Genomic DNA, 13,600 nt, shown 5'->3' with positions numbered 1-13,600 from the left:
CCGTCCCATACGAGCCTTGTCACGGGCGTCCGGACTCACAGCCTGCACGGCCTCGTCTCCCCCCAGGATGCGGAAGCCGAATCCAGTCTTCTCCCTCAGCAGGTGCACCTCCACCTCTTCGTACTCCGGGCCTGACACACAGGAGCTTACGGTTAAAACAATGCTCGATTTTCCGCCTTAAACTAAAAAATAAAGTTTTCTGTACTCACGTCTGCTCTCGTAGATGGCCCTCGACTTCTCATAAAGGTCATACGGGTCGGGTTTGTTAAGGTCGAAGCCTTCGGTGGAGTCAGGCACAGAAGTGCGGTGCTGTGGCTGGTTTGGGAAGGGCGTACCAGGCGGCAATACTGGACCAGACAGATTTGCTTGAGGGCTGCTGTGTGGATCCCATTGGTCAGGTAACTAGAAGGAAGCACCAACAACAGATGTTTAACTTAACTCAGTTTTGCCTATTCATTTCTATTTGTCTTAAATTACTTATTACTTATTTTATTATTAATTATCACTATAAATAATAGTTCAAATATGTCGCTATGAAGACTTCAAAACTCCTTCTGCCAAGTATTCAGGATTAAACACATCAAATGTTTAAGTACTGGACACAAAAGACTGTTTTTGCATTGCGGGTTTAACTTTCCATATCTAAACACAATAGGCTGAACATGGGCATTATGATCTTTCAAACAGTAATGAATGCTATGTCAAAGCAACAGAATTAAAGACAACAGACACCAAATCAGTAGATTTGAAATGAAATGATCAAGATGTGAGTGAAGTGCAGACTTTCAGCTTTAATTCACAGGGTTTAATAAAAATAAAAGATTAAATGGTTGGGACAGTTTTCTCATTTTAACAGGCTTAAAAGTAACCAGACAGTTAAATGTCAGTCTTTGTTATTTTATGGTAACTTAAGGAGATAAAAGGTCCAATGTTGTTTATGAGGGTTAGATTTTCTGATGGTTCGTGGTCACTCACAATATGCTGATTAATAAGGTGTCAAAGTAAGTGAAGGAAGCCGTCACTAGCTTGGGGTCGAGTGCTTACTCTACGATCTGGTTCATTTTAAAAGCTCAGCCAGCTCAGCAACGCCAAAAAGCATAAAAGATAACAGAAGACAACTAAAGTTCATGATCACAGAGGGAATTCCAAACATTGTAACCAAGTCAGATTACTTCGCTGTAGATATGCAAATGTTCATGCCTTCATGCATGTAAACAGAGTTTACAACGAGCTGCAAACTACTGGCTACATTTAACAACAGGAAGATCAGATTAGACATTAGTCAAGACTTTTGCACACTATAAAGATTTATTAGAATGAAAGAAGAGAGAAGCGTCGAAATGTAAACCAAGGCCTTCGTTCAATCTATCCAACATGGTGGAGGCAAGGTTATGGCATCGACACACAGTCAGTGTTTATTGATGATGTGGCTGCTGACTGAAATAGCAGAATTAATTTGAAGTTACACGAAGATAAATACAGTACAGATGAATAATGACCCAAAATATACTCACGTTAAAAACCCATTAATATAAAGAAATAAAATGCTATTTAATGGCAGAGACAGTCACAAGATATTAACTGATCAGACTATGGACCAACAAGCAGCTGCAGTACAGGCTAGCAATGCATCGTCCTCCTTTGTGAAGGAAATGCAGCATTTAGCCTTTATGAAGTCAGTGTTTTCATTTCTGAATTTACATCTAGGTGTTAAAAAAAAGAAAAATCTTCTATTTATGATTAGTTTGTCCAGTTAACTTTGGAGCCTTTGAAAATGGGATGACCGTAAAATGGCTGTAACTCTTTAAAGCCCTTGAATTAAAGCTGAAAGTCTACACTTCAATCACGTCTTGATTGCCTCATTTCAAATTCACTGTCGAGGCAAAATTAGGAAATCTGTGTTCTTCTCTAAACGCTGAAGGATGTGAGTGTGTGTGTGCAGATATGCACAAAATAATGTTGAGAAGGAACACATGATATTATCCAGTAAAGAAAAATAACTATTATGAATTTAAATTAACAATCATATATCAAACTTAAATGCGGTGACAATCATCACGCCCGAATGTGCTGTGTAATGTAAAGGAGAACAGATTGTTAGGCCAGCAACAGGTAGTCTAAAAATCAACCTGAAGAGGGTTTTTTTTCCCCACAGCTGGTGCGATGTACCTTCTGAAGTGATCAAAGCAATAAGCAGCTCAGGGGAGGATGTCTCTTTTTACAATAAAGTAAAAGCCAAACACCTTTGAGGTAACACAGTCTCTGCAACCAGTGCTGACCCCTAACACACAGCCAGAAACACATTTAGTTCGATCACCGTACCTGTTTAGAGGCCTTCCATGGAGAGATGTGGCCTGAGGAAGAAAAACAAAGTTAACACAGAACAAACTCAAATAATCTCTTCCATTTTTAAGGAAAAACAGAAGAATCGACAAAAACAACTACACGGGAAAAAACAAAACAACGAAGATCTGAGAACAAGCCTTTCTACTGATGAGATAAAAATCAGAAATCTTCCCTTAATGAGTGACAAAAATCCGCAGTTTGCTGTTTTCATATTTCTCTGTTTTGACTTTGTTTGTGTAACTCTTCTTAAACGGGTTTGGTTGTTGCGTTTGTTTTCAGCATAATTACATCATTAGCTGCAGGCGAAAGCACAGGCCCCCGCCCCTCCACACGAACACGCAAACACACGCTATTTGCTGTGAAAGTTGTGTATTATCCACGCGCAGGAAGCACGGAGAGCTCTACATCACAACAACAATCTCATCGCCACAGCTCCCCTGTGACTCCTCTGAGTCAAAGACATACAGAACATTTATGCTGCTAAGACCCAAATACATACATTTATACATGGAGAAAATGTACAGTAGCTGCCTTGTACAAACATTTAGACTGAATCTTTACACTTGAGGATAGAAACGCATAAACAAAAAATCCTTCATCTGATGTGGGCGCTTGGAAAGTATTCTTTCGAGAATCCAAGCGTGCTTAATATCTGACAGTTTCTAAGATCTTCTGAGAAATGTCAGGGAGCGCCGGGTGGAATATGCTGCATTTATGCTTGCTTGCAGCAGCTTTCAACCTGTTGGGTAACTGAGAATTACAGGTGTTTTTGCATCTGACAGCACGCAGGAGAATGTGAAGGGATCCTGATTATGTGACTACTTCACTGGGGCTGATTTAAAAAAAAAAACAAAACAACAACAACAAAAAAACAATTAACACTAAAAACCTGTTTACACTACTGTAGTGCCCCCTAGACGTGATGAGTCTGATGATGGTTGGCGGAAATGTAGCCAATAAACAAGTCTCCTCAGTGCATTAAACTAAATCCACACACACAAAAGTTTTTTTTCCTGCACATCTCACAATTCCCAAGATATGAGCCAAAACATTTTGCAGTATTCATCACCATATGGTGGCACTGCCATTTTTCAGTAATGGCTCAGTCACATCAGAGCAAAAATAGGACAGCAGCCTCCTTGTGACTGGGGGTGGAGGGAATGGTGTTTGATGGTCACTCCACTGAATATTTTTCACATTCAGCAACCGGCTGCAAGCAGTCGTGGTGACCATGTCAATCGCAAGGCGATTACACAGGTGGGAAGCAACCTGTCTCCAAAGATTGGTGAAGGTTTGCAAATAATTGCCATCATTTATAAATGCAGACAGATTGCCAACACATCTAAGTCAGTCTACACCAGTGAACGCAACATGTCTGCAACATGTCTCTCTGCAACAGCTGGTTTCTGGTTATATTTATATAGTCTGGCTGCTTATATATCAAGCATTACCGTCAAAGTGCCAAAGTGAAGTCCTGCAGCAACTACGTCAGTATTTGTGGAAGAGTTTCTGAATTTCTGTTTCAGATCCATGAGGCTCTGGCTCGATGCTGAATGTAAGCAGTTAATGTGAGTTTCTTTTTTTAACATGAATTTCTTCGCATGTAGACAGCCAGAGATTTGCAGTTGTTCATTGATTTATCGCAGTAAAATCCGTATCATCACAAACAGATTGCATGTAATTTCCAACTCAACCTCATTAAACTGCAAAGTGATAAAAGACTGACTCTTATTGCCGCCATCTTGACACACCTAAGTCGCTTTGAAGCAGCAACCGACTGCCAGTAGTCACAGACGTGGTCCTCATTCTCGAAGAGACCGTTTAAAAAAGGCAACAAAACTTCAAATTCAGTTCCCTTTTGTTATGGTTTTGGGAGGGAGTTGATTTTTTAAATTATTATTTTTTTGTTTGTTTGTTTGTTTTTTGTTGTTGTTGTTGTTTTCTTTGCGTGGGTTGTTGTTTTTTTGTTTTTCTTCCTTTTTTCTTCCTTTCTTTTTTCTGTTTTATTGTTATCATCCGAATTTTAATGGCCTAATTTGTTTTGATATATGTCTTTATATCGGTATATATATACTTGCTGTATTGGGCCTGATATGTCAAATTACATGTGCAAAACTTTATAAATAAAGAGGGGAAAAAAAAAATTCAAATTCATCGCACATGGTTTCAATAATTCTGGTCGTGCTCCTTAACAACAAATGGAATAGGATGCAATAACAATATCACTATAATAACAGTCAAATGTAACCATAAATAATTACTGTCTCACTACATCGGTCTGCTTTTTAGATTTGTGAGATGAAGCCGAGAACACGTACCAACAAACAGAACGGCAGAGCTTTCAATTAAAACAAAATAAAAATAAATCAGAGAGCGCGAGAGAGCCGAGGACAACTAAATACGATAAATCACTGCATGTCAGTATGAAGTGAAAATGAAAATTTAAATTCATTCACTTTTCCCCCACTTTGAATCCCGCCTCCCCCATTTGCCCAGTTAAAAGCATCTTTGCAACCTGGAAATATTTTCCATTTCAAAACCAAATGTCATCCATCCTAGCTGTGTCTGAGAGTGTGGAGGAGGGAAATAGAATTAAAACGCTCCCATAAACACTGATGAGCGCTATCCATGGTGCTACACAGTGGCGGCGGTGGAGGGAGGGCTCTTTGGGAGGCTGGGACTAATAACCACGTTCTGCAGGGAATACGGGCCTTAAGGGAAGCCTTTAAGAACTTCTAATAAGTCCTTTTCAGAAAACTTTCCTTAATGACCCACTGAAGGAAATGAGCTACAAGGCAATTGTCCACTCATATTACAGAGAACCATCATCCTTACAGACACATTTAAGCACATTTAAATGCTAATATAATTCACCAGCATGTGTGGCGCACTCGTATGCATGCTGATGAATTACAAATGAATGACTTTTAGGAGGCTTCACATGGTCTCTCTCACAAGTCAGTGGTCAAACAGTCTGGCAGGCTAGTATCACAGACTAGCCTGCTGAGTTCTGGATGGCCTTCAGATTAGCCTGATTGGCTTGTGCAGCCCGACACCTTTTTCTTTCCAGCCTCGGTATGCGTCCTCATTGGTGCTGCAACATGTCTCTGGTCTGTGGTTGGCTCTGCTTCAAACTGGGATGTCAGGGGACGGAGCTGTGAACATGACCAGAGCTCCGTGCAACTCTGGCAGTGTGCCCACGCTACAGTCAAGCAGTCAGACAACACACACACACACAACACACACACAACACACAGTCATACATGCAGAGGGAGTCTAGCACTGTGTCTCCGTTACAGAGGGCTCTAATGCACTCAGTCACACATCTAAAATCATGTGGTCAGCCTAAATCTCACTGATGCTCTGACCAAAAATTCTTCATCTGAGAACTCAAACATGTTTAAACATTCCTGACATTTTGCACATCTGAGTCACTGTAAAAGACCTTGTCCCCTCTTTCACCCTGCAGAGAAGAGAGAGGCACGGAGAGAGCCGGAGAGCTTCCTGGTGTGTCAGGCTGATAGCCCCTGTGGGGTTGTTGTCTTGAGTTGTTTGACAGAAACTGGTGAGTTTGTGAGGAGATGGCATCTTTGGGGGAATGGGGGGGGGGGGGGGGGTAATCTGCCACATTCAGCCTAGCATCTAGAAGGATATCTATTCAGAAGGATATACTTTGCAACTGTGTATCTACATGTGACTCTGCATTAACGTGTGCATAAATGTTGTATCTGAAGCAGTGTTTTTGCAACGGCTGACCTCCAGGTGGCAGGTGTTGGCTCTGCACGGTTGGGCCGCCACGGGGAGCATCGCAGCATTTGATCTGAGTGGCTCACATATACGTCCACACATGCAGCGGCATACCCTGGTGTATTCTGTGTTCGTGCTGAAAGCACTTTAGTCATTTGTACTCATTTCATACAGACATCATCCTCATAGATCTCCAATTATTGCCAATAATGTATTCAAAGCAATCAGGACCTGCATGAAAATCAGCAAACTGCCCAGCAGCACTTACATCAGACAGTCTGATGTATCAGGATCGCTAAGAACTAATGTCTTTGATGGCTTGTCAGGTCTGCAATCATAATTCGTGCCACACTTCAATTAATTAAACCTTAGATGCATAGGAGACCGATTGACTTCATTCCTAATTAAATACAATTCGCGAAAAGGGTAATGCAAACGAGGGCATCGCCATAATTCCTCTTTATTGTTTTGATATCAACTCAGAAACAAAGCATATTAACTCTGAACTCCTGGCAAATTATCTCTGGAGAAACTACAGACATAATGACAAAAACAAGCATTAAAATGTGAACTTCAAAGATGCTGCACGCCTCATTCAAAACACAATGAGCTCATGAGGTTTTCTCTTTAAACGGCTAAACAACAGAAGATGACTTTTGTTGTTCTTTACTTTCATGAGCAACAATGCTCCGTATTTAACTGCCGTGTAGTTTAGTGTGTGTGTTTCAGTCAAATGGTATAGGCAGCCGGGGGGAATTATCAAGTCAAATGCTGACCTGTGACCTGAACACCTCCGAGAGAATCAGAGCAAGAGTACGTGTCAACAAATGCAGCTTCCACTGTGCAATTTTATTTCCTTGCAGGTGGCTAAACATACAGGAACTACAAAAAGTGGGAAAATAGCCACACTCCATGCGGTCCTGGCAGAACTGCAAGAATCTACACTTCAAGCTTCAACACCATGAAATTCTCCTCAGCCCCCTTTCTCGCCTCCTTTATAACTCCATTTTGATTTATTTTCTCACACCAAGGGTGTGCGATTGTCTTCTCCCTTCACTGAACATGTGCAGGAGCATTATACGTGGAAAACAGCAGCTCATTGCAGGTATTGTGGAACCTCACTAGCCCCGAAATTTGTCAAAATACAAAAAGCCAACAGTCAAATAAGTCAAATTTAAACGCTTGTTTAATAGGATAAAAGCCTGTGCCATTGTGAGAAAGCAATGGAAGTTTTGCAATAGACAGGAAAACAGATCACAGCCAGTAATAAGACCCCATATATTCTCTTCTTGTCCCCACTTTCCTTCACCTAACATAACATAAAACTAGATTTGTATTCAGCAAAACGGTAAAAATGTGGTTTTGCAGCCCATGCGAGCAGAGTCAGTATATTCAGCCAAACAGCATCACACCATCCAGTTCATCCTGTTTGCCAGCTCGATGACACTCTCCAGTAATTTCTGTCCAAAGCACATTGCAGTAAAATAACTGCATTTGTTCTGAAGATGAGTGGCCTCAGTGGGAATGAAACTGCTTTCCCCACAACAGTGCCGGTGCCATCTGTGCCCAGAGAGTCGCGCTACACCTGACGGTGAGTTTAACGCCACCTCTCATCCCAAGTTCCCACTTCATTTTACATTTGATGTGCTGTATCTTAAAATTCCCTCCATGTCAAATCCCCCTCATGCCTCTCTGTTCTGTTTCACTGGAAAACATCGATGACATGTTGGTGATAAAGCTGCACTTGGAAATCGCTGAGAACACATGGTGCGATGCACAAAACACTTAGTGTGGCATCTGCTGACACTTTTTTCCTGATCTGTAATATTGATGTGTATTCACTGGATGAGTCACTGCATATGAAATACACTAAACAACATATTGTTCATTGCATCCTTAGGTTATATCATTTCTAATAATCTGTCCTGCAGCCATTTGTACCTGCATTGATCAAATTTCCCCACGGTGGATATTAAAGTTTCATTTTCTTAACCGACACAATGTGAAATACATTTGAATTGTTTCACTTTTTATGACATTTTTTCCCCCCTTGCCAACAGATAATTTGCACCAGACAAAATTATTCTTCCAGCTTCTAAAGTATTTATTATTCCAAAAATAAAATCTCATCTTAAGACCTGAATAAAATCCGAATAAATAGGCCGTGTTACTTGAACGTGTTTAAAAATAGAACAGGTCTTGAAATTATCATAATCAAAATCTCTTTAGCTCTTTCAGTGCTCACTGTCAACTCTACTTGACTTCTCTATTGCAAAGCTGCAGCTGGAGGTGACGATGCAAAGCAAAACGATGTTTGTGCACGTCAAAGCCAGAAACCAGCTTATATTTAGCGGGAAGCTGCTCTTGCACTGGACTCTTCTTTAATTAAGTTAATAAAGTTATGAACGGTAACAAAATATCACATGTGATTCTGCATTAATTGGAGTGAAATTGTTTTTGTCACCACTGCAAACTTAAACAGATCAAAGAGGGCATTAAAAGAGGAGAAACTTGCTGGACTTTCACTATAACCAATTTGATCATTCTGGTTAAAAACAGTAATCACAGTGGTGCAGTGGTTAGCTCTGCTGCCTCACACAACGATGGTCTTGGCTCAGTCTTCCTGTTTTTATTACTACAGTCCAAAGACAAGCATGTGAGTCAAAACTACCCATACGTCATAAGGTGCAAACTTCTGTGTTTGCACCTTATGACGGACTGGCGACCTAACTCGGTTGTAATCCAGCTGGTTCGGGTTCAGATGGAACAGGTGCCAGCCGTTGGCAATCCTAAAATGGACGGGTGGTTAAGAAAATTGATGGATAGGTGGTTCCCAAAGTTTCCAAAAGCAGGATCAGAGGTAGAACATTTCCTGTGGCAAAATTCCCAGTTTAAGGGTGCTTTCACATCTGCAGTGTTTGTTCCGTTTAAACTGAACTCTCATTCATTTTTTCCCTTCGTTTGTTCATGTGTGAACATAATAATAATAAACGGCCACACTGAGGCTCTTTGGAGGAGATGGTGAACTCCAGTGCAGTTTGTTTATGGTGCTAATGTGATCAGAACCAACTACCTGGGGGTACATTGCAAGTTTGAGCTAAAAAACGATCGACGACGATCAATGCGGGAATGTTCAATAGATGTGCAAAGGTCTGTACGGGCAAGCAACCAGCTGGGAAATCAACATAAATTCTCCATGTTCTCCTATAGTCCAAAACAGAGCACCTTGTCCTATATTATTTATATACTTATTTTGTTGCTTCTGCCCCCAGACACATCCGGCCAATGAGCGGACTGAACATTCTCACGTGATTTGTAATGACGCATTTTGGCTTGCTTTAAGTTCATCTGGATTTTCTTCTGTGTGAAAAGAGAGCAAATCACAGGGAAAATACTACCAGTTTACAAACTCATCAACTGATTCGGTCCAGAGTAAATTCAAGAGACAGACACTTTCTCTAGATTTTAGATTAGAGTTTTAAAAAATCCTTTTGATAAATCTCATAGCAGTTGTGCAAGTCTCAGGCTGCTTGAGGAGCTCCCATGAAGAAGAAGAGGATCGTCCACGCCCTTCTTTTCCACTCCCCATTCATTTACAGCTTATAGTTCGGCGAGGATCTGTTAGCTAAATGCAGCAGGGTGGCCTCTTATGCATTTATATGGCACTATTGCATTTCATTAACTTTGTGTCTTCTCTCCCCTGCAATTCATGTTTTATTGTGTTGTTCTCTCCGTATGCTGCCTCTTTTTCCCTTAAATCCAAGCCGTTGTGGCAGATGGCTGCACCTCCCTGACCCTGGTGCTGGCTGTTAAAAGGGTTATCTTTATAAAATTTACTATATTATACTCTAATATTATATTAAGTGATTTGTTAGTTCAGTAAGTTTATTTTTATTAAGACTGGGCAGAGAAATCTGCCTGGCATACACTACTCATTACAGCTTTCCTAGTATCCAAAATGGAGGAAAAAGGAAAAATAAACAAGAACAAAAAAAGTGTAAAAGTTATTTACACCTGAACCCATGTACCCAAATAGTTTGGTATATTGTCTCTTTTGAAAGACATAACTGAATTTGACATATTCATTATTATGTCAGAGTTGTTCATTATTTCATCCCAACAACAAAAAGGTTTCTTTAATACCTTTTCCCAATATTTACCTGATAGTAGCTTCTCCTACATTACACTGACATTACAACTTCTTTCCTGAATTGAGAATAAAACCTTTGTGCAAAGTCTAAGAGTGACTTTAATTTTACTCTGAACAATATTCATATTATTTTCTAATAAAACATTTGAAATTACTATCGCTATTTGACACTATATGAATCAAACTGAGTTTAACTTACTGTTCTGTTCTATATATTTATTTAGATTTGTTTTTGCAGAAAGAGTGTGTTTGTAGTGGGAAACAGTCAAAAGAAATAAGGTAAATGTTGTCTCTCTCACCTGTTCCTCCTCTCTGTATGAGGAGTGTTGCTTCTGCTCCCACAGGACACTCTTTGAGCATCTCCACCACTCGTCCATGTCCAGCTGCAGCCACTGACTGCTGGTTTACCTCCAGGATCAGGTCTCCTTCTACCAGCCCCGATGCTCCCTGTGAGCCCGGCTCTAGCACCTGCACCACATTATCATCCACCGTTACTACACTTGGCTTCATGGTACCTTCCAATCTCAAACATAAAACTGCTTTTGTAAACCAAAATCAATAAAAATGGGTTACAGTGGAAAGCTGCAATTGCCCACAGTGGGACCTAAATTCTAAAATCTTCACCGCACATGTTGTACTGTTTAAAGATTTATAGGAACAGCCATCTGAGCTACTTCGATTCAAGAAGACAAAGAAATTGTTAAAACAAAAGGGGAAAAGCACAGATGCTGTCATGTTGGTGGAGACAGATGTATATTGTGGTGCAGATGTTTTATTGTACACATACAACTGGGATGAGGATTAGCATCTGTCACATTCCCAATCAGCAACTCTAATTTATATCTGTTCCTTCTTTCCAGGTATTTAAGTATGCAGGGTGGGAATTTTTCCCCCCCTTTTTGCTCCACACCTTCCGGAGACTCGATTCGTACCACATTAGTAGATAGCAAACCCAACACAGGGTGAGCTCACTTTGTTCTTCTTATCTCGATCTCTTTCTACCACGTTGCGTTGACCAAATTAAATTTTCTCTGACCTGCTGTCGTAACTCTACTTCAAGTTTAATTTGTAAGTCAGCTTGACTATTTTAGCCGACTGCGGAGAGTTTGCACTTGAAAGAACACATTTAATTCCTGAAACGCTGAATAAAAATTACAATTAAAATATTAAACAGGTCTGAAGTCGGTCACTGATGGAGGAGGCGGCGTTGGGACACTTCACCTGTTTAACTCGCTGACCGGTAGGACTGTCGGCGATGGTGAACCCAAATCCTTCTGCTCCTTTCACCATGGTAACTGTTAGCAGCTCTGCCCCTTGTGCTGTTGCCCCGGCAACAGCCCCAGTCCCAGAAGAGGCCATTGACACGTTGTCATTGTGAGGTGTGAGCGCCGATGCCGAGCCGGGCGTGGTGGGCGGCAGGGATGAGCCGTCCAGATGTGTGTCTCCGGGATGGGAAGCTCCAGCCTGGGCCAGAGCCTGACCAGGAAGCTGGGAGCTCAGCGACAGATACTCCAGGTACGGGTCATAGCTGCCGCGGCCATTCACCACCAGCGGGCGGTGCTCCAGTCCAATGGGCGTCAGGGAAGCGCTGGCCGCACCGCTCGGGTCCTCGGGGTCGAAGGGCAGGGGATACCCTCGACAGAGCACGAGGGTCACGCTCTGACCGATCGGTACAGACTGGAAAAGTTTGACCACATCGGCGTGCGTCGTGCCGAGCACGCAAATGTCATTAATGTAGACGATGACATCACCTGAGGGAGGAGACAGGAGCAGCCTCAGTCACACGGCAGAAAAAATCTAAAGATCTGTTGTCAGCGGCTCATGTATGACATAGTGTGCAGTAAAAATAAAGGTCTCATCTCTCTGTGGCATCAGAACAAGTTCGCCTCTCAAAAGTGCCACACAGGTATCATGGTATCAGTCCACTGCCACAGCAGGCGACCAAAGTGTATGTGTGAGACAGAGAGTCTTGATGAGTATGATTCGTGCAAATTGACAGAAAATCTCAAAAATTCAAATGTGTAAATACCTACAGTCTCATGCACTGCGCATTATAATCCTCCGACTCCTGATCTCACAGTCGAAAACCCAAAATGCATGAGTACCATTGTTTAAAATATTGTGTGTGTATATGTGTGTGTTCAGTTTCCTTCAGCGCACCCATCCTGGCTGGTGGTGTCTCCTCAGTATGAGAACTTTAGATTGCTCTGCCTGGTTGATTGATAACATTTTTTCCTGCACACCAATAACAAAGAGGTGAAATAACTTCACAAATACGACACTAGATACTCCGTCATCTCTGCTGTAGTTTGAACGTGCGGAAAGTTATGGATTTCAGCTTTAAATCCACAGCCCCATGACAAATACAGCTGCCTCAAATCCTCTATTTCACACTTCTAGCGGCGCTCTCTGTCACACATGCAGACACGCACACATTCCCATGAGCATGTGCGCACACACAAACATACACCATACATGTCGCATGCACAATCGTACACAATCCCTAAGAGCAATGCTGCACAGCTCAAATAGGCCAGCTAATCTCAGCCAGGGAGTGTCTGCGTGCAACTGTGTGCGAGTGTGAATGTGAATGTGTGTGCGCTCTGGCAATGTCACAGAGCGTAGAGGAGCAAGTTGGAGAGAACAGAAATCAGAACAGAGAGAGAGAGAGAGAGGAGGGGGGAGGCTGACAGACCAGGAGAGAGGGATGGAGAGAGGAAAAACCAGAGAGGTAGAAAGAGAACATGGATGAAAACACACTGAGGCTGAAAACAGAGGAGAAGTGTCAGATGACATGGTTAGATAAGGAAGCATAATAAAGGGTAAGCTGCAGAGACAAAGAGAGATGGAGATAAAACAGAAAGAGATAGAATCCAGATAAAAGAGAAACTGATAGGCAGAGGGAGAGACATAAAAGCACAGAGCAGGAGCTGAAAGCAGGAAGGAGGGATCCCAGCTCTGAAATGAGCTCTAAATGAGCAGTTTAGGCACCGGCCGTGCCAGGCATGAGGCCAGCTCGCAGGTTCGGAAGAGAGCACACATGAAGCTTGTCCTCCTCTGATCCTGTGACGGTGGCTTACTGTGATTTTTTCTAACATTGGCTTTTTATCCTAAATCTAAAAACTGGCTTTTGCGTGTGAAGTTTAAAATAACCTATGGAATCTGCGTTTTCATCCTCAACAACATACTGGTAATGAACTGGATTTAGGACTTTATTCAAGGACACCAGGAATGAAAACACACACTGGCTGCTGCGAGGATCCAATCTGTACCTCTCCACACACAGCAATGGAGGTTCTTTCCAGCCACCAAGCGAGCCACGTGAGACAGCATTGCTGCTCGTTTGTGTTTACGAAT

General features: G+C 41.9%; 1 protein-coding gene across 3 annotated transcripts in view; it reads right to left on the bottom strand.

The window, feature by feature from the left end:
- The window catches only part of magi2b (membrane associated guanylate kinase, WW and PDZ domain containing 2b), an 88,277-nt gene that overhangs the window by 8,825 nt on the left and 65,852 nt on the right, over nucleotides 1-13,600 (bottom strand). For 2 of the 3 annotated variants that reach the window (XM_006789511.2, XM_035907110.2), the window contains exons 10-14: nucleotides 11,465-11,994; nucleotides 10,543-10,711; nucleotides 2,323-2,354; nucleotides 210-402; nucleotides 40-131 (exon numbers count right to left, since the gene is read on the bottom strand). In XM_006789511.2, the coding sequence (XP_006789574.2) occupies nucleotides 40-131; nucleotides 210-402; nucleotides 2,323-2,354; nucleotides 10,543-10,711; nucleotides 11,465-11,994 (1,016 nt within the window). Of the gene's footprint in view, nucleotides 1-15; nucleotides 132-209; nucleotides 403-2,322; nucleotides 2,355-10,542; nucleotides 10,712-11,464; nucleotides 11,995-13,600 lie in introns of all 3 variants that reach the window. The other variant, XM_006789510.2, reaches the window with a different exon arrangement.

Source organism: Neolamprologus brichardi, chromosome 7, assembly GCF_056152115.1.
Source record: "Neolamprologus brichardi isolate AB-2024 chromosome 7, ASM5615211v1, whole genome shotgun sequence".
Classification (NCBI taxonomy): domain Eukaryota; kingdom Metazoa; phylum Chordata; class Actinopteri; order Cichliformes; family Cichlidae; genus Neolamprologus; species Neolamprologus brichardi.
The sequence above is the reverse complement of the archived record's forward strand: the minus strand, read 5'-3'. Positions and strand labels throughout refer to the sequence as shown.